This window comes from Strix aluco, chromosome 2 (genome assembly GCF_031877795.1).
Source record: "Strix aluco isolate bStrAlu1 chromosome 2, bStrAlu1.hap1, whole genome shotgun sequence".
Taxonomy (NCBI): domain Eukaryota; kingdom Metazoa; phylum Chordata; class Aves; order Strigiformes; family Strigidae; genus Strix; species Strix aluco.
Genome location: NC_133932.1, coordinates 115953300 through 115974024, shown reverse-complemented (window position 1 = coordinate 115974024; position 20725 = coordinate 115953300). Strand labels below are relative to the sequence as shown.

General features: G+C 40.8%; 1 protein-coding gene across 12 annotated transcripts in view; it reads left to right on the top strand.

Annotated features, from left to right (window-relative positions):
- Positions 1–20725, top strand: part of CDK8 (cyclin dependent kinase 8) — a 90545-nt gene that overhangs the window by 14901 nt on the left and 54919 nt on the right. For 5 of the 12 annotated variants that reach the window (XM_074815965.1, XM_074815966.1, XM_074815957.1 and 2 more), the window contains one exon: positions 13893–13968. In XM_074815965.1, the coding sequence (XP_074672066.1) occupies positions 13893–13968 (76 nt within the window). Of the gene's footprint in view, positions 1–585; positions 729–1779; positions 1992–12943; positions 13151–13892; positions 13969–20725 lie in introns of all 12 variants that reach the window. The other 7 variants (XM_074815962.1, XM_074815961.1, XM_074815964.1 and 4 more) reach the window with 3 other exon arrangements.

The window sequence follows — 20725 nt, the reverse complement described above, 5'->3', positions numbered from 1 at the left end:
AACTACGTCCAGCCATACTCCCTGTAGTTTCACCACCACCAGAAAGCAGGGAGTGAAGTGAGCAGCATCTTGCTTTTTCTCCTCCATCTCTATCTGTCTTCTACCAGTTCCTTTGTTGTCTTTGCTCTTACCACATACTGTAGCGCTGGTTTTGATACTCATCATACCCCACTGTAGACTAACAGAATTATTTGTTAACCCAGGAAAAAAGGAGTGGATAACTTTTTGCCGAATGCAAGAGATGAATCATGTCATGGAGGAGTATGACACAGATCAGAGCTTGTGTAAGGGGAGGGATATTCTGGCTAGGAGCAGTAAAGCAGAGATGTCAAGAAAAGGCTTTTCTTTTGACAGCAGCAAATTCGTAGATCAGAAGAACTACATGTACAGTGTTATCATTGAATTTACTTGGTTACTTTGAACTTCTCGCCAAACTACATGTTGTGGCAAAAGGTGTTAATTTAAAAAAAAAAATCAGAGAACAAAAGGAAGTAAGTTAATCAGTAATTGCCGTTCACCACATAGTGTCAGCTGTCTCAGAAGCCCTAGTGTTTGTTGGCTTGCTGTTGATGTTTTTTCCTCCAGCTGTGGAAATGACCTTTCCTTTACCCATGATAAGGTCTGATTACTGAAGCATTTGTTTTGAAGTAGAAGATATTCTCAGCATAAGCCTTGCTATCTGATAAGAATAATGATGCTCTTCTGACACAGCCATCTTGCCATGTCCTGTAAGTATTCTGGGGATGGAAAAAGTATGAATGCCTAAGTTAGACTCTTAATAAATTCAGTTTTGTTAGTGCATCTCCCCTGCAATAATTTCTTTGTGTTAGCGTTTTGGTGAGTAATACGGCTTTTTATTTTCACATGACATGTTGTAAATTTAGATCCAAGTCCATGCAACGTGCTTCAGTCACAAACTGTGTTCCTTGTACTCTTCTATCCTTTTGTAAAAGGTTTTTTTGTCTTAAAACATACTGTATCTAAAAATTGCATATTAAAGTGTTAACAAGACTTAGTCATGCTGAAGCAATAATTTTCTTTCAGGATAAAATGTATGTTTCTGAGGAGGGGGGCTAATAGCATCAAGAGCGAGCATAAACTGGCTTTTCGTCCTGCTTCTGAATATGCTGTCTTTTACCTGTTTGCTTTTTTGTGCATTATGTACATATCTTTAAAAGGAAAAAAAAACCCTAACCATACAAATTTGTTGAAATAATACCTCAGAGATAAGTCTTTAAATTTTTTCTTCTGCTAGGTTGTTTGGTATTTACATTTAAATACGATATTTCTATTAGTCCTTTAAGTTAAAATTTAATTCTGCTAGAAATTACTGACAAACTTGAAGATAATAGCTGCCTAGCATTAAGATAGCAATATATTTTTGTTACCTCTCTGGAAGAGGGAAAGGAGAGAACAGCAGGGTAATCAAAATTTAAATATGAAGTTTCTGTCAACTTCTGAGTTATGCAATTTATTTAAATTTAATGATATGACTATGCAGACACTTCTAAGGCTCACCAAAACCTAGCATGATCATACAGTGCATCGATTGAAACTTGGATCTATGTAGCTGTAATCTACGGCATGTCTTTATAAAATTAAGGACTCTATTTATTAATGGGAATGCTTGCTCTGGATCATATGAAAGGTCTATCCAGCTGTCTTTGACAGTTAACTCTAGCAGATCTCTAGTTTAAATACAAAGGAAAAGGAACCTAAGGAGATAAAGGATGTGATTTTTTTTTTTTTTTTTCTTACACTGTTTTTTTTCTATTTCAGTGTGTCATATTCTCTCTGTGAAGCCAAGCAAGATGTAGCTGGTCTTCCTGATAATAGCTACATACCAGTATCATTTGAGAGCCCCTGCACATCAGTAACACCTATGAAAATGAGGACATGCCCTTGGACATGTACCTGTTGGACGAGACAGTGGCTCCTCAGGGGCCGTGCTGCTGTTGTGTGGGTCTAGACCAGCACTGACTCCCGAGGTGGTTAGTGGTGTTGCCAGGGGAGTGTGCTGGCTGCTCCCTCTTCCCAGCGACTGCCTCAGGTCCTTTGAAACCTGTGCCCAGTGTAGCTCTGCTCCTGGTTGTGTGCAGAGGTCTGGTACAGCAGGGCTGCCCTATTGTTTGCAGGCTCCCGATCCAGCTCTAGCTGATTCTAGGCAGTTGCTCACTACATATTTTTTTAAACATGCTTCTATGCATTTTTTGATTCATATTTTTCTTGCATGTCTCATGTTTGAAGCCAGAGAAGTAGAACATAACACTTATAATTGTAGAAATATGGATACAGTCTGAAATTTCCCCTTTGGGAGTGAGCACTGTTAGAAGTGTGTGAAACTGTAACGCATGTACTGGTGCCAGCAGCCACATTTAGTATGGGTGTGAGGTGCTGCTTCTACTGGCAAGCACAAATATCTAAGTCACACTACTTTATGAACTGTATTTATCCTCATCTGCAGATTAACTACGCCCAACTGTTCTTTATTCTCTTCACCTCTTTCTGGAAAGTTATCGCAGGTAACTTTGTAGATGAGAGAATAGTTGTGAACTATTCTTTTTAGCTGAAATCCCTGACAAAGTAGCTTGGACTCCCAGCTTTTCCAACAGGGTCGTATTATTCATGATCCTTTCTCAATTTATTAATACATAAGAGGCTTTCATGGCAGAATCTGGGTCTTTATCTGATTTTTGGCAGATTTCTTCTGTGAAAGGAACAAGCTAGAATCTATGATAGGATAAACTTTAAGCTGGTTGTAAGTACATTTAAATACTCTGGGCTTGAATAAATCTGAACTTTTTAAAACAGTTGTCCTTTGGTTGTATAGCAGGCAGTTTATAATAGAGAAGATAATGTTAACCTATTTTCTGTAGGTTTAATGCATATTATAGGACTACCCCATTCATCAGTGTTTTTAAGTCCAGTCAAATGAAGAAGCAGTAATTCGAGCTAACGTTTATCTTCTGGTCTTGCTTTATCCAATTTGTTTTAGCCAGTATAACTGAAATGTGTTTTTTGGTTGGTCACAAAACATAGCCCACAACAAGTGGCCCTTGGAAAATTAATTATTTTTAGAAAAATCTCTTTCTGGAAATTATATTACAGAATCATAGAATGGTTTGGGTTGGAAGGGACTTTATAGATCACCTAGTTCCACCCCCCCCTGCTGTGGCCAGGGACACCTTCCACTAGACCAGGTTGCTCAAAGCCCCATCCAGCCTGGCCTTGAACACTTCCAGGGAGGGGGCAGCCACAGCTTCTCTGGGCAACCTGTTCCAGTGTCTCACCACCCTCACAGAAAAGAATTTCTTCCTTACCTCTAAAATAAATCTACCCTCTGTCAGTTTAAAACCATTACCCCTTAGCTCAGAATATCTCTACCTCCTCCCCTCCAGCAGCTCAGGGGGTGGGGAATGGGGTGCGGTCAGTGCTGCTGCTTCTTCCACCTCGGGGCAGGGAAACTTCTGGCATTGCTCCCCTGTTCCAGCGCAGTTCCCCTCTCACAGGAGACAGTCCTCCACAAACCAACTCCGACATGAGTCACTCCCACAGGTGTGTGGGTCCTCCCAGTGCTGAACTACAACAGCGGGGCCTTCTTCCCACGGGGTCCCGGCCTTCCTCAGGCGCAGTCACCTGTCCCGGCGTGGGGCTGCCCACAGGCTGCAAATTGGCATCTGCTCCACCGGTGACCTCCTGTCACATCCCAGTTTCTTGGGATGACTCAGATTTGCCGATTCCCAGGTCGGGATTAAGGTGAAACAACACCAAGGATTCTTCAGTTCACACAACTCCATTTTTATTCACTCACAACAGATAACTGGCATGAAACTTTGTCAGTAATCTTTGCATCCTCTGCAACAGGCATTAGACTGACACTGACTAGTGGCAGATCTTGTAACATACCCCGACAAGCCTCAAACATGCCCAAACAAGCCTTGCCTTATATGCGGGCATATAGAATAAGAATGGCAGAGAAAAGGGGAAAGAGGAGAGAGAGAGAGAGACAAAAAGGAAGATTTCACCAGTCCTGGTTCCATTGTTGGTCCAGCCAGCCTAGGGGTCCAATTCTGGTGGGGTGCAGCCACCTGGGGCTTTGACTTGTGCCCTTTTATAATTCCTTGCCCCTCCTCCATGTGGGCACTTGGACTCATTATCATGCACCGTTTATGCTTCTAGAATTCTCCTTGCTTCTGGTACATGTGCAGTTTGTACCTTCAGATTCTTCTGGAAATGAGTCGGTGGGCTCGGGGGCTGTTGGGAGATACTCCCCCCTCCCTGCAGGTATGACTGTTGTTTGACCTTTCATGAAAACGGCTTCTCTATTGGCTCTTCACAGAGTCACTCAAGATAGGGAAGTTCAGCCTCCGAAAAATGTGGTCTCACCTCTGCAGGACCCCCTCCTCTTGCTGCACCTCCCTGCCTTACATGAACAGCCCCGGTGTTTCCATAGAAACACTCTCCTTTGCCAGAGTTCTTTACCGGATGGTTGAGACATTAACTGTGGCTTCATCAGACCTCACACCTCCATGGGGCGGGGGGGGCGGCCCTGCCGTCTCACCTCCTGCGGACTCCCCTCATTCAGGGGAGTCTCTGCTCTGGCACACCTCCCCACTTCGTCCTCTGTCCTTCAACTGACCTTGGTGTCTGCACAAATCTTCTCCTCACAACTCCTACAACTTCTGCCAGGTTCCCCTTCTTAAATATGTTACTGCAGAGGAGTGACCACTGTTGCTAATTGGCCTGACCTTACTGCAAAGGTTGGTCTGATGTGGAGCTGGGGGAGCTTAGAGAAGCTTCTCACAGGGGGCCACTGCTGTAGCCCCCTCCCTGCTACCCAAAAAACCACTGCCACTCAGTCAGACCAGGGCAGACCTAAAATGTGGGAAATATCTGGGAAGTCATGTGCTTACAATGCAATTTCTCAGCCTTTGTACCAAGTTGTTATTTTTTCATGTACAATTTATGTTCTGTTGATGAATATCATCTTTGCTCTTCGGCTGTTACCTTCTATCATCACAGAACTGTTAACATCTCACTCTGCACAGGTATACTTCTCCAGCTTTGTACATTTAAATGTGTGCAGTGATAACCACTGGATTTCACACATTTAAATGTTTTACAATTTGAAACTTTTTCAGTCTCACCCAGTTGGACTGTGACTGTAAACCTGAGTAAACTTTGGTGCATTCTTCAGTTCTAAAGGCTGTGCATCTTGAATGTGCTTGTTGAGATTTACCCCCCGTAGGCAGCTCAGCCCCTCACAGCCACTTGCTCCCTGCAGTGGGATGGGAGAGAGAATTGGAAGGGTAAAAGTGCAAAAACTCATGGGCTGAGATAAAGAGAGTTTAATAGGTAAAGCAAAAGCTGCACACACAAGGAAATCAGAATAAACACTTCATTCACTACTTCCCATCAACAGACAGGTGTTCAGCCATCTCCAGGAAGGCAGGGCTCGTAATGGTTATTGGAAAGACAAATCCCATAACTCCAAATACCTACCCGTCCTCCTTCTCCCCACAGCTTTTATTGCCGAGGACAACATTGTATGATAAAGGATACGCCTTGGTCAGTTGGGGTCAGCTGTCCCAGCTGTGTCCCCTCCCAACTTCTTATGCGCCCCAGCCTACTTGCTGATGGGGCAGTCTGAGGAGCAGAAGAGACTTTGACACTGTGTAAGCATTGCTCAGCTACAACTAAAATACGGGTGTGTAATCAGTGTGGTTTTGGTCAGAAATCCAGAATGCAGTCTCATAGGAGCTACTACCAAGAAAACCAACTCCATCCCAGCCAAAACCAGTACAGTGCTCTAGCATCCATGTCTAGAATACAGATCTTGCCAGGGTGCAGTGGTCTTTGGGGACATAAGTCAACTTCCTTTAGGGATGGAAGAGTTTTGTTAGGTCTCCATGGTTTTCTGTGTCAAAGCACAAAGCACGTTGGAAGTTTATGGAATCTATGTGAAAGTCCTTGAAATCCAGTAGGTAGAATGCATTTATTCTTAATTTGTGTGGCATCCTTACAAATAATCTATAGGATATACTAAGATTTGGAGGTTCAGATACCAATAATTATACTATTGAGGAAAAATATAATTCTAAAGGCTTTTTCACAAAAATGTAACCTTTGGGGTTTTTTTATGCTGCTTACAAGTACCAGTATGTGTGCATTGCTTTAGTTTTACAACGAGCCATAGAATGATTTCCTTTTTTAAGAGGCAGTTACTATTGCAAATACTGGACAAACTCTAAATATTGAATAAAGGAAGATACTATTCCAGTAAGAGATAAAATTCAAAGTTGTGTCCTTGTGCTAATTAAATTACATTGAAAATGAAGTTTTAAATCTCTTTAGAGTAAATGGTCCTCAAAGTTATGTATGTATGCATCCAGAATTGCCCTGTTTCTTTTCTAGTGAAGTTCTGGAACTGTTGTCAGACATGGAAAACAGTATTAGGAATTAGCTGTGTGTCTTGAAAATACATAATGAATGTACTAGACAGCTGTGAAACTCCTTACAGTCTCACTGAATCATAAACAATGTAGTTCATTTTACAATCCCACATAGAATACTTCAGGTTGGAAGGGTTCTCTAGCAGGTATCTGGTTCAACCTTTCACTCAAAGCAGGACTAACTTTGAAATTCACTCAGGCTGCTTCAGGGTTTTACCTAGCTGAGTTTTAAATATCTCTGAGTATGAAGAATTCTGTCAAATCTCTTCTACTTTTTGACTAGCCATGGGGTTTTTTTCTTCATGCTATGTAACTGAAATTTCTCTTTTTGCTAGTTGACTTCTGCTTCTCACCAGTTTGCTGGGCACCTCCAAGAAGAGTATGACTCCTTCCCTGTACTCCCCATTACCTAACTGAAGGCAGTGGTAGGATCCCTCCTTAGCCTTCTCTGAAGGATGAACAGACCTGGCTCTTTCTCCTCTCCTTATGTGTCATGTACTTCAGATTCCTGCTGCTCTGCTGGCCTTGTTCATTATGTCAGTGTCTTTCATGTACTGGAAAGCCTAAAACTGAATATGGAACTCCCAGATGTAGTTTCACAGTGCTGAACACAGGGGAATAGTTGCTTCTTTCCACCTGCTGGGTACACTCTTGCTAATACAGCCCAGGATTTGGACCCCTTTGCCACAGGGGTACATTGCTGTGTCATGTTCAGCTTGTCCACCAAGACCCTCAGGTCTTGCTCTGTAAAGCTGCTTTCGACCCACTTGACAGTGTGTTCAGTTGTGTGGGGTTATTCCAAACTAGGGACAGGTCTTTGCACTTGTCTTTGAACTTTCTGAGGTTCTTGTCTGCCTATTCTTCCTGTCTGAGGTCTGTCTAGATAGCTGCTCAGTTCCTTGGTATGTCAACCATTGTCCCCAGTTTAGCATAATCTGTGGATTGGCTGAGGATGCCTTTCATCCTGTTTTCCATTTGTAAATGAAGATGTTATATCAGCCCCAGTATCTGCCCCTGAGGCATGTACTAGTAACTGGCAGCCTGTTGGATTTGTACCATTGATTACAACCAATTAAGTCTGGCAGTCCAATTGATTTTTAGAGCTGTTCTGTAGTTAGGCTGTCCAAGCTCTCTAATTTGGCTATGATTATACTATGAGATCATGTCACAAGCTTTGTTAAGGCCAAGGTAACATCCAGTATTTTCCATTGTCCATAGAGCTAGTCCTCTCGTTGTATAGGACAATCAGGTTAATGAGGCACAACTCATTCTTGGAAAATCCTTGCCAGCTGTTCCCAGTCATATCTTTTCTTTCATGGGCCTGAAAATAGCTTCCCAGGAGGGTTCACTGCATAACCTTTTCAAGGACTGAGGTTAGGCTGATTGGCCTATAATATCATTGAACCTTTTTGCTCTTCTCAAAGAGGGTCCTGATACTTGCCCTTTTCTAGTCGTCAGGAACCTGCCATGTTCACCATGACCTTTTGCAGATGGCTTTGCAATGACATTTGCCAGCTTGGTTAAGCACTCTTGAATGCAGCCAGCCTGGTCACATGGACTTACGTGTGTGTCCAGTTTGTTGAAGTTGTCCCTAATTTGGTTTGCCTCTAATTCCTTTAACCAGGAGTGTGCCAATAGCTTTGGGAACGTGGTAGTTCTGCAAGTGGACTGTGATGTGAAAGTCAGTGCCAAAAAGGCACTGAGAATCTCAGCCTCTTTTGTGTCCTTGGTCACTTGGTTCTCCACCCATTTTCTGGATTGACAGCAGGTACAAAATGCAAAAATAAATAGAACTCCTGGTATAAATATCTTATTCTGGCAAGACTTTGGTGCCATGAATGTGGTGTTGGAAGAGAAAACAGAAGTAATTCTATTCTTCCAAGTCATCATTTGAATGGGTACCAGTCTGCCCTCATCTTGATGAGCTTTCTAGAAAACAACTTACTGTTTTGGTGTGTATTTAGGTGTTTGCTGTGTGTACAGCATTGGCATTTAGTATAAAGGTATAAAATCTTTCAGCTTCAAAAATTGCATTTGTGCATTCACTGTGCTTCCAAAGAACTGAATTACTACTTCTTCCAATAGACTTCACTGGATATCATGTGTGACTAGGGTGATTTTAATTTATTTAAAAGTCTGATGTAAAAACAAAACCAAAAAGTAACACTGCTGTGACTTGGGGTAGGAGGCAGGAGTTGATGCCACAAAGTGAAAATGTCAGGTCTCCTAAATGTTACAATTTGCTGTCATAAGTGTTTTATTTTCATATTCTAACCTATAGCAGTGTGTTTTGCTAAGTTCTTCCTTCCATCTCAAATCTACTTGTGGAGTGCGTCCATGTATTTGTTACAAATTTCACTAAAATGTATAGGGGAGGAGAGACAAAGAAAACTAACTGGAATGCCAGAGTTTAACTCCATGTTATCTTTCTCTTCATTTGTATTTTAAATCTTTTCTGTTGAACACTTTTCTGATACTTAAACTATAATAAAACCTCAGATTCATCTATTTTCTTGCTTGACATTCTGGTAGGTAATAAAGATTTAGTATTTTTTTGCTTTACCTGGCTCCGTAGCATGTAAGAAAGTTTGTGTCCATATTTTGCTGTTAATAGAGATGGGCTACTCTACACATGTTGTACAGTTTAGGGCTTGGAGTTACTTGGTGACCATCTAGGTGCTCTACAGCACAAATTCATTTTCTGCTAGTAAAATCAAAATGCTGTATTTAATGCTTTCAGGAATTTTGAGTTAGTACTGCTGTGGCAGAATCACTCCCGCAATAGTGAGACAGTTGTGCTTAATCAGGATGTGTTACTTCAACTACTATTGATGTTAATGGAGTTCTCAAGGGTAGAATTAAAAAAAAAAAAACCACATGTGTTTTATTGGTAGGCTTACCTTTTAATTATCAGGACTTGTATTCTTTAGGGAATAAGAACCATAAACAATTAGCAGATTCCTTAGAGTTTTCTGTAGAAGAGATGCTGCGTTTATAGTTCCCTGTGGTAGTTGTAAGACTGTAGAGCCTATTTCCCTCAGATGTTTAACTGCAGTCAAGTTTTACATTTCCTTGTTTGTAAAGACAAAATTATTCCTAAATTGTGACCAGTTAATTTTAAATTTGAAATATCTTTGTAACTGTAATGTAAATTTAGAATTATTACCATTGATTTTAAGGCTTTGGTACTTTATTATGCTATTTTTATTGCTCAACTGAATTTTAAACTCATCTAGTGATCTGAATAAAGGATATACTATAGCATTGTGCCAATACTTTTCTGCAAACTGTACGATATGAGATGAAATACCAGTAGAACTGATTTTTTTAAAACTGCCTTTTATGTAATAAGACTCCTTTTTCTCCATGTGTAGGATATTTTCTCCCACTTGCTGAACATATTTATGCTTAAAGTATCCTTCTAAATAAAGGGTAGAAATACCAGGCATTTTAATACTAAAGCTTTGCAACGTGCTCGCATTCAGCAGGCATCTGTTCTACTCCTTTTGATTTTTTTTTTTTCCAGATAGAGTGAATGTTTCTTATTGTGCCATTGTACTTTCAAATTCAATAGAACTTTAAAAAAACTAGTATTTGGAAGCAGCATTATAGTAATAGCTTAATTCTCTTAAAGATGGCATGTTTGGTTTTAGTTTATTCAAGCTGTAAGAACGAAACTAGATAGTTATGGTCTCTTATGGTGATTTTGCAGGTATATTTATTCTTGTTGTTAAAGTCCTCTGGAAGTTATGTTGCAGCTACCCATTTTTTTTCAAGTTTATATCTCTGATGTTAATATTGTCCCTCTGAGGAAATGACACTTTTACACAGGGTTATGTAGCTTGCACGTGACTACAATATTTCTAGCAGCCATGTACGAAGTGAGTTTTCTTACTCTTACTGCCCTCACAACTGCCTGTTACTAGTGGGGAGTATTACTGTGCTGAAGATGCCAGCCTACTTAAGTGCAGGGAAGTATGAATATATTGGTATGAAAATAAGTTTGCAGATTGACCAGGTTTTCTAAGCCTGCTGGTAGGTGAAGGAGCTGCTGAAGTTACTTAACGTCTCATTCCCAGGCAGCAGAGAAAGTGGACTGGTTTTCCCAACAGGACCTCTCTGTTAGCAGCTTGCATTTTAAGGGCACAGTAAGACTCAAAGCATAATTCAACTAAATTCCTTCCTTCTAAGTGGTCAATTTTGTTACCAACAGTTGGCTGTGGAAGATGTTTATAATCAGGGGTTTTTTTTCCCTTCTTTTTTTCTTGTTTGCTTTTTTCTTTCTTGTCATTGAACATCTTTTCATCTTCAGAGAAGGAAATTGCCCATATCCAAAATCATGGGGAAGCAGTTTGGGCTGTGTTGACAATTCTAAACAGACTATTGGCAAAATGTTTTTGGAAGTTGTGTAAAATAAGCTTGGTTACTCTGGCTTTCCTTTTGGCTTCAAAACACTTCTGTAAACTCTTATCATTCTCTTTAAAAGTTATTTCCCCCACTTCCCTTGGCTCCCAAGGAATTACAGTAAGTTTTGTAAAGAAATCATTGCTTGACTCGGAGGTAGAAGTAGGACTTTCCTACTTCTGTTAGCGGAAAAGCTGGTGCTAATGGTATAATGGGTAGCCATGGTGTGTTACCAGCCTCAGTGTAGAACAGATGTTAGAGAGGGTTATTAATTGGTTTGCTGCTTTGTATCTCAACTGTGCATGCACAATTCAGAGAATTTAAGTCTTGGAAGGCTTTTTAATTTCTTTTCCTTCTTTTTACCATGCTTATATTTCCTCTCAACTGCATGGGTAGGTTGAGGACAGGGCAGAGGGCACTTGCTCTTGGTTCCTGCATGCAGCACCTGGGCAGAGCAAATGAGCGAGTGGTTAATTCCCCACAGCCCTCGGTTGCTCTCAGGGCAGAGCAAGGTTGGGCATGGGATCTTTGGGTCTTGACTCTTTAACAGCCTTTTAATGTGAGGTTAATTTTAAGAGACATCTTTCTTCATCCATTGTATTGAGGAGAACAAATGGTACGTTCTTAAACCACCCTGTCAAATTTCAACATTAAAGCAATGATTGTAGAAGAGATAACATACACAACTGAAAGTGTGTTCTTCCAGTTTTGTTCTAGGAAACAGCTGAAGTATTTTTTTTCTAAAAATTTCCAGAGAAAGTCTGCCATCTGGTATGGAAAATTTTCGTCCAGACTTAGTTTGGCAAAAATTTGACCAATTAAAAATAGTTGTACAATCTTAAATGTAAGACAGGCTTCATTGTAGACAGTGCTAGCAGAAATGCTTGTAATAATACCAGTTGTATGGTAGCACTTCTCGTTATACTGAATTCTCCTTCAAATACTTTGAAATCTAAGCAGATAAGCAACAGGGCAATGAGAATAACCTTTAGTCTGACCCTTTTTGCTTTGTATTCTGTTGGTGGTAAATACTTCTAACAGTAGCTGTTGTGTGGTAGCACTTCTCATGAAATAGGGATCTCTCCAAACACCTTCAAAACTAAGTAGATGAGCACATAGGGCAATGAGAATAACCTCTAGTCCAATCCATTTTGCTTCATATTGCTATGCAGTAACAGCCGCAAGGCATTGCTAGCTAAGGCAGATAGAGGGTAAAATTATTTTTAGCTGACAAAATTTCCCTGTATCTTTTTCCATCAGCAGCATAGGAAATCTCTGTGCTGGAAAGCAGGTTGGGGTTATGTTCAGTAGTTGCTCTTGAAGGAGTACGTAACTCCCCTGTGTTCCATAAATTTGTGTAATTTGATTTGAAATCTGTTTATACTTTTGATCCCTACAATATTCTGGCATCATGAGTTGCACACCTCAATTACATGCTTAACACCGTGATGGTTTCTTGTTTTTGGGCTTTATGCAACTTGTTTTCCTCTAAGGTGAGAAATAGGGAGAACTTGTTTCCTGCCTGCACCTGGTTCTGGCCATGTATGAGTCTGTTCTCAGCACTGGCTCTTTCTTTGCCAGGCTGGGAAGTTTTAGGGTTTTATTATATGGAAGCTTTTTAATGCCTTGTGTCGTTGTCCTCCCTACTCTTTTTTTTTTTTTTTTTTCCTGTTTGTGTCAGATCCTGTATCTTTTCCCCTCTTTTATCTTGCTGAATCCATCTAATTGCCCTCTTACTGAAATCTGCTCTCGCCCACTTGCTGTTTTGTTCTTCCTCCTCATTAACTGTGTTCAGATTTTGTCCATTAATCTCCCACTTTTTCTCTCTTCTCTGTTTTGAAAGGTTATTGCTAACAGTGGGTTGTCTCTGAACCCCATGAAAAATCTCTTGGATGGGACCTGATAATTTGAGAGATTAAATAGGTAGCGATGAATAGGGGAAAGTGTGTGTTTCAGGTAGGAATACAGCAATTCAAAGCCTTGCAAATATTTAGTGAGAGCTGGAGGAAACAAGTGCGTATGTTTTAAATGCTTAACTGCAGTTTTATTTGCCTTTAGGAAGTTTGAGTTGGTTTTTTTTTTTTCAGCTTGGCTCTTCACAGCTGTGAAAGATGGATTCATTAAAAGTTAATAAGGATTCTTGTGTAACCTGGAGATTCAGGGCTATATGAATGCTCCAAATTCTGAAGGCAGTACTGTTAAGTGCCGTGTCCCCCAGGAGTGCTGTGGATGCCAGCCCACAAGTGGGAAGGACGAGCACTCCATCTCCAACTCTTGAGTTCTTTGAGACTGAGGTTGGGCAAGAGTTCAATGTCTTCTTTTGCTGCAGTGTATCTCTTCCTCATTTGCTTTTGGTAGCTGGAGTTACTAATGGGTTTGCATTTTAAATAAATGACTGTAAGGTACATATTGGTTAAAGTATGGGGGAATGGTGGTGTTTTTAAGTGTTGTGCATGTTTGAAGCTGAACAAACATTTCTTTGGATTCTTCAGATGCAGAGAGACCTTGCGTTTTTTTCATTAATCTTTCTAGTTTTATTACTTTGGTAGGAACAAAATTTTAGGGCACTTTTTGTGACCTAGAGGAAAGAAAAGATAAGATGTTACTGTGATGTTGCTTCCGGGCTACTCAAGAATTCATTACAACACGGGGAACACTTACTGTGTCCCAGGGTAATGCATTTATGGGAGATGTAGCCCTAGCTAGACTTATTTCTAGTTTGTACTAAACGTTTGCTTTTGTTTTCTTCTTAAGAAGAGAAGGAAGGAATAGAAGAAATATTGATCATTGGGTTTAAAAAAGGATTTTTTTAAAAAAACCCTATTTATGTAGTGAGAGCAAATTTACATTTTAGCTTTATCAAGGTGGTTAGTTTATGGTTTAGCTGGGTATCCAGACATTAAACTAGTAAAGAAGCAAAAGAAAATAAGATGCAGAATTTGTATTAATTAGAAACTGTCCTGTGAATGGTGGTGAAGAGCACAATTTGAATTAATGGTGCAATTTTTTAAAAAAACTTCTTTTCTTCTTTCACAGGAAAGATGATAAAGATTACGCTTTAAAGCAAATAGAAGGTACTGGAATTTCTATGTCTGCATGCAGAGAAATAGCAGTAAGTAACATAAGTTCTTTCTACTAGCAAACAGACTTATTAAAAGTATTGATTTGAGTGCATGCTAGATTTTGTTTGAATCATGTTATTCTACGCTGGGTGCTGTATTTTTATCATAGAAGTATAAAATCAGTACAAATGTCATGGGAGATTTTGCGCACCTGTTATGTTTGCTGTCTAAAAATGATAGTGTTTTTAAGTTACAATTTACTGCCTGCCTTAGGGCAGATTAACTTTAAATGCAGCAGTTTAAAACCATGATTAGAGTCAGTGGCTTAAATTACATATTTGATCTGACTTTTGCATTAGCACTTCAGTTATTTTCCTAAAGAGATTAGTTCTTTTTGGCTCATAATGGTTAAAACTTGCTCGCTTCTATTTAAGTGAAGACTTCAAACTAAACTGGCATTGTTGTTGCCTCAGAGGTTGTAATACACCCATGAATATTATTCAAACATTTTCTTAAGTTATTCAGGCTTATATTTGTATATGCCATGTTTTTAGAAACTGATGAATAATGTGCTGTAGTTATGGTTTGTGACAAGCTTGCAAAGAAATACTGATAGAACCAGTGTTCTGAAGTTTAACTGTTGTATATTCTTATTGCTGCCTGGGATTATTTTTCTTGCAATGTTTCAGCTGAAATTGCTTAGTAAAAGGAAATGCATGTAACTTCGGTGTGTGTGTGTGGGGGAGTGAATAGTTTTATTTTCAGTCCATATTCCTCAAGAGTGTAAAACTATACCTATCCTAATTTCACTTTGATTGAGGTGAGTACCAGGCTTTCCTACTTTGTCAACTTCCAGTTGGCTTTGTGATTTCAAAGATGTTAGTCCTTGAAGTGAGATGCAAAAAAATGAAAGCGCAAAGAATGTTCTTCAGGAGAAGCTCTTCCTGTCCCTTCATGAAAGCTGAGCCTCCCTGCTGTTGTAGACATCTACTCTGAACTAAAGGAGCTGAAAATAGCATCTTAAATTTTTCTTATTTCAACCATTCTGGCAGAAATTTTCCCAGTACTGTAACTCCTTCAGGCTGAATGCTTTTGGGAAGTATCAGCTACCATTTCAGAGGGATTTGGGAAAATTTTTTGTTAGTCTTCTTGCAGTGGTTTACCTAAAGAGTTTTGAACAGTTTGTTCTGCTTTAATTTCACAGGAGAAGTTTGGCTGCTGTTAGGGAGGTGTCTCTGCTCTGGATATGATCCTAACCCAGTATCTATCTATTAAAAGAGAATCACTAACTTGGCTAGCAGTCAAGAAGGATTTGGCCTCATTGCATGGCTTGAGGAGTTTGTAGAGTCATTCCTCTTGGGCAGCAGGGTCTGCAGTAGTGATGGAAGAGGAACAAGAAGCTGGGAGGCTTTCTCCTTGCTCTGAGCTGCTGCAGCATGTGCCCTTTGAAGAGAACAGCAGTACAATGCAGGACCCATGTGGGACAGGGTTGGTGGGGGAAGGAGGGGAATGTATTTGTGCTGGGTTTGTGTGGTGCGGTTTTTAGTAGTGGGGGAGGGGGCTGCAGCAGTGTCCCCTGTGAGAAGCTTCTTGAAGCTCCCCCAGCTCCAAGTCAGACCCGCCTCTGGCCAAGACCAGGCCAGTCAGTGACGGTGGCTGTGCCTCTGCGATAACGTATTTAAGAAAGCGAACCTGGGAGGGAGTTGGGACTTATGAGGGAGAGTTATGAGAAGGACACCTATGCGAACACTGGGGTCAGTGGAAGAAAGGAGGAGGAAGGGGGAGAGATGTGCCATATCCCGTGGTGAGACAGCAGGGCTGCCCCCCCTGCCACCCGTGGGAGGTCTGCAGTGGAGCAGAGGGCGACCTGTGGCCTGTAGAGGACTCCTCACCAGAGCAGATGGCTGTGCTTAAAGGAGGCTGGGACTCTGAGGGGAGGAGAAGCCCCTGCTGTTGTAGTTTGGTGCTGGGAGGACTGCAGCATGGGGGGGTGACGCACCCTGGAGCATCTTGGGAAGAATGCATCCTATGGGAAGGACTCAGCCAGAGAAAGTTCATGGAGGACTGTCTTCTGTGAGAGGGACATCACGCTGGAGCAGGGAAAGAATGCATGGGGTTCCCTCCTCCCCCCAAGGTGGATGAAGAGGCAAACTGACTGCACCCCCCATTCCCAGCCCCCTGTGCTGCTGGAGGGGAGGAGGTAGAGGAATCTAGAGTAGAACTAAACCGTGGAAGAAGGGAGGGGTGGGGGGAAGGTGTTTTTAAGATGTGGTAATGCTTCTCACTGTCCTACTCTGTTAAGTGTTGTTGTTAGTGTCTGAATTAAAGTGATGTTCTTTTTTTTTCCCCTAATGAGTGTCTTTTGCCTGTGACAGTAATGGGTGAGCCACCCCTCCCTGTCCTTATCTCGATTCCTGAGCCTTTTGCTTCATTTTTTCATTCTGAGTGCTGGGGGGAAAGGGGTGAGTGAATGGCTGAGTGGTGCTCGGTTGCCCACAACAGTACTGAAGAGGTCAAGAAAGCAGGCATCGAGAGCAAAGCGGGGAGTGGAGCCCAAAAGCAGGCGTAGGGGTAGAAAGAGTAACCTGAAGCAGCATTTTTTGAGCTGTTGTTGGCTTTGCTTTCAGCTATGCTTCCAGGCTTGCAACTGCTGATACTGTGGTTGAATTTTCCTGCAGTTGAATTAATTTCACCATGGATTCCCAGGGTTTGAATCTCTTTTCCTTACTATTCTTTTGATGTTGCTGTTTGCAGTTAACAGGAGAATTTTCTTTCCCAAAATGTGTTGTTCATTTTAATTCTGTTACATATAATTTTTCCCCCCTTTCTATCAAGTAATAATATCTTAAAAGGAAGAAAAGGAACCTCATGAAGATGATCAAATTGAGGATAATAGCCATACTGTTTATATTGATTATGTGGGTATATGTAATATCAAAATGCTACTGAGCTAATCATCACTGTTGTACCCTAAAATGTCATCTGTACATCTAATTAATAAAATTATTTGTTGTCATACTTAAAAAGTCAAGGCTGAATGCCAGACTTAGTTACAGTGTATTCTGGACTACCCCAATTACGCATTTTACTAGCATGGTGATCTTAAGAGGAGCTTGGTTTGCATATAAGGTATATCCATTTTAGTTTCTCTGGAGAGCTGAAGCTTGTGTGTTTTACTCTGTGACTATCTGGGAAGAGTGCAGTTTGATATAAATCCCAGTGAAACTCTCCCTTGTTTTTGCAAATCTACAGTAGCTTTTGTCTTGTTTATGATGACTAACTTCAGTTTTGAACTATTGAGTAACTTACATGTTTAAAAATGCCCATAGCCTACTCAGAATTCTAAGACATTTATTCGGTGCAGACACCTGAGCTGAAGATCAGTGGATGATCTTTGGAAAAACAATTATTGAAATAGATCAATTAAAGGGAAAGGCTTGAACTACATCAGAGACCTGCATTGAAATGGCTGACTCAGTTATGGGATGAGCTCAATTTATATATGTATATGAAAGACTCTTCCTATGTTTCAGTACTTCCTGCACCATGAGAACGTAAGCCTTATGTTCAAGAACCTAGCTAGGCTCTTATTCTGTTGAAATAAGAGGGTTTTTTCAATGTCTTCATGTAAACCATTTGTTTAACTGGTAGAATTAACAGTTATTGTGCTAATTACCCTAGTTGAATCATTATCTTCAATACGAAGATACTTGTAGTGTTATATTCTTCCTTATCTTCCCCCCATTAATCCACCATGATAAGCATTTGTGATAAGCATCCTGCCTCTTCCAGAACCTTAACTGGATGTTTGGCTGCTCATCTCATCTTCTCTGCAAATGTATGTACTGCCTGGGATTCTGGGTATCTTTTTTGTGATCTGTACTTTCACTTCTGAGGATTTAAGCAGGCACTAAAACCTGCATGCTCATCATACCAAGAGATGGATTTCTGTTAGATGGGAGAGCAGAGGGGGATAGAATGGTGAGAAGATTTGTATGGAAATATACAAAACATATAAGCCCAAACACTCGATTCCTGGTCTTCTGATGTAATCACAAGGAAGAAAGTTGTTAACGCCTATCCACGTGGAATAGTGCAGCAAATGCTATTTCACAGTTGGCAAAGCAGGAGAATTCTTCAAGGCTGTAGGAAGCTGGAGCAGTTAACCAGGTTTTAACCAGAGCTTCAGGATTTTGGGTTGGGCAGTTTCCTATACAGGAATCCTAGGGTTTAAAGTGATAAAGTGACTTTCTGACATTATTCTTGTTGATTAACATTTTTCATTCAGTTTTAGCAGGTTTGCAAGTACTTCACTTGCCTGTGCTTCCTTTGGCTAGTGAGAAGTTGCTTGTTCTGTTTTGTTTTGGCTTTACTTTTTGCAGGACTTCCATGTAGCTTTGTTTTTTTGGTGCATGGTATGGTTGACAGAAATATCCCTGAAAAGCTTGTTTGTATGTAAAAACACCATATAGTATTTTTATATGATAGCATTAGTTCTTGACTTGACTCTGAAGAGGAAGTGCTAGATGTTGTGGCAGACACTCTCAGTGATGAAAATGCTGAATGGGACAAAGCAGAGCTGGGGTGGATGATGCTGTACTCTGGTTGTCTCCTGTCTGTGTGGTGTCTCTCAAACACCATAGGCAGCATGTACAAGATAGAACAGCCTTGAGTTTGCTGGGACAGGAAACTACAGAACAATAAGTAGCTGGCTTCTCTGATCATTTCCACTCTTTAGGGTTTGCCTTGGAGGCATCTGGGCATTCCTAGGACTTTATGGTTTCCTATTGTAACAAATGCAGGCTATCAGCACAAAAGGTGATGTCCTCTGTGTTGGATCCAGTGATAGTGTGGCTGTAGGATGCAGAAGTTCATCTTCACGGAGGGGTAAATGAACAGTTTTGTTAGTTTTCTGTTGTGTGAGCAAGCTGAGTTGAACCAGCATTTGGTTGCACTGTTGCTTAATGTAACTCACGGGAAGTGGTAGGAACCTGGTTGAGTGGTTTGGGTATAATGGAGACTTGTATCCTAATGTTCACATCTGAGCATTAACAAAAGAAAGAGGAGTATTGATTTTTGTCTCCCAGGCAGGAGACTTAGGGCCCAGTACAGCTCTGCTGTTAGGAGCTTGTCCGGGTTTGTAGGGAGCAGGCACACAGTACCCACGTGGTGTGAGAATAAGCAGGGGCTGAGCTGGTTGATGGCTGCTCCTCTTATCTGAAAGGGAAAGCCTCTGCAGCAGTCCTGCTCACCTCTGCAGTGACTCCGTCACCCTGGCTTTCAACTTCTGGGCTGAAAGGTGGCAGAGAGATAGAGGCAGAGCTAGAGCAGCAGGCCTGTGCCCCTGGGCAGGTGAGAAGGCAGCTGCTGCTGACTACTGGTCTTGGCCAAGTTGACCTCAGCATAGGCTGCTGTAGAAGTGAATTTGTTCTCCTCACACACTGGGGCTTCCATATCCTGGGTGACAAGAACATGTCTTTACACGATTATCAAGCCTTTTTCCCCCTTGCCAGCAGAGGGGATGGAAGGAGGGTGTACGGGCTCTTTCAGAGCTGCTGTGAGGGTGACCAAATATTCTGAGGCAGCATGCAGCAGCTGGAGGGACCCCATTAGGCAGAAGCTGAAACTGGGTTATACCAGGATTCATTCTCTTCAACATCTTCCCCTGGTAAGGAACAAATGACTGTCCCAGTGAGCTTGCTGGAAGAGATCCCATACCAGCTATGCGATAAGGAACAATATTTGGGTGTAGGTTGCTCAGGTTATGGGGGCTGTTACGTCCCTTCCACACTAACAGTGAAAGCAGTTTCCCACAAGACCAAACACAGAAATCATTTAGATGAGTACAATTTTTGTGTCAGAAGACATGTAATGGTTTCTTAGCAATCTTTCCACATGGTGAAAGGCAACAAGGTATTGAGGAATACAAATGTGTGATTTGACTCTTTGGAAGGTCTAATGGCTCTCAAATGCTTTAATAGTAGCATGGTATGTAAAATGTAAGTGTGAGTACTTTATCGAGCTATGTTACAGGTCTAAAATGGTATTCCTGAGAGATTTTGTACAAAATGTAGTATTATTTTTAATTCTGTGAAAGTGGGACAAACATACTGATTACGTGTTAGAAATTGGAATCCTTAGGAATCATGTTTTCTGTGAACAGCAGAATTTGACCAGGCCTGACATGCAGTGTCTGTCTAATCTGGTTTCTTCATCCACCTCCCTTCTTTCAGAGAACTTTAATAACACCTCTTCTATTACTTTGAATGTGTTTGGACATAAGAGGTGCTAATAAATACCGTCTTCTATGTGTGATCACATAAGACTCATTTGTTTTGGAAACCACAGAAGTTAAAAATAGAAATGTGCATTTTTTTTTTCTCTTGACATTTTTTGTTGTCAGGCTTCTTTTGCAACATTTATGACCTTAAAAATAAAACCAGAAGAATATAATAAAGCAACAATTTCACATAGTTGTATGTCTGAAGAACTGAAGCGTCAAAAATGTATTGTCAGCTTCATAATAAATTCTTAGTGTGAGTAGTGTTATAACTTTTTCTGTTATATTGCCTTTGTAAGCTTTCATTTGAACACTTTTGAAAGGAAAACAGCATGTACTTTCAGCACGTATTTTGTTCTCTTAGTACTGTGGAATATCTGACTCATGAGAATATAAAACTAAAATCATATTTACATTGAAACAAACAGATCTTGAATCTACTGGATAGCAGCTAAGCCAACTTGGAATTTAAGAACTTACGTAATAAAATTTAGGTTTTACTTTAAATAACAAGATTAAAGTACTTG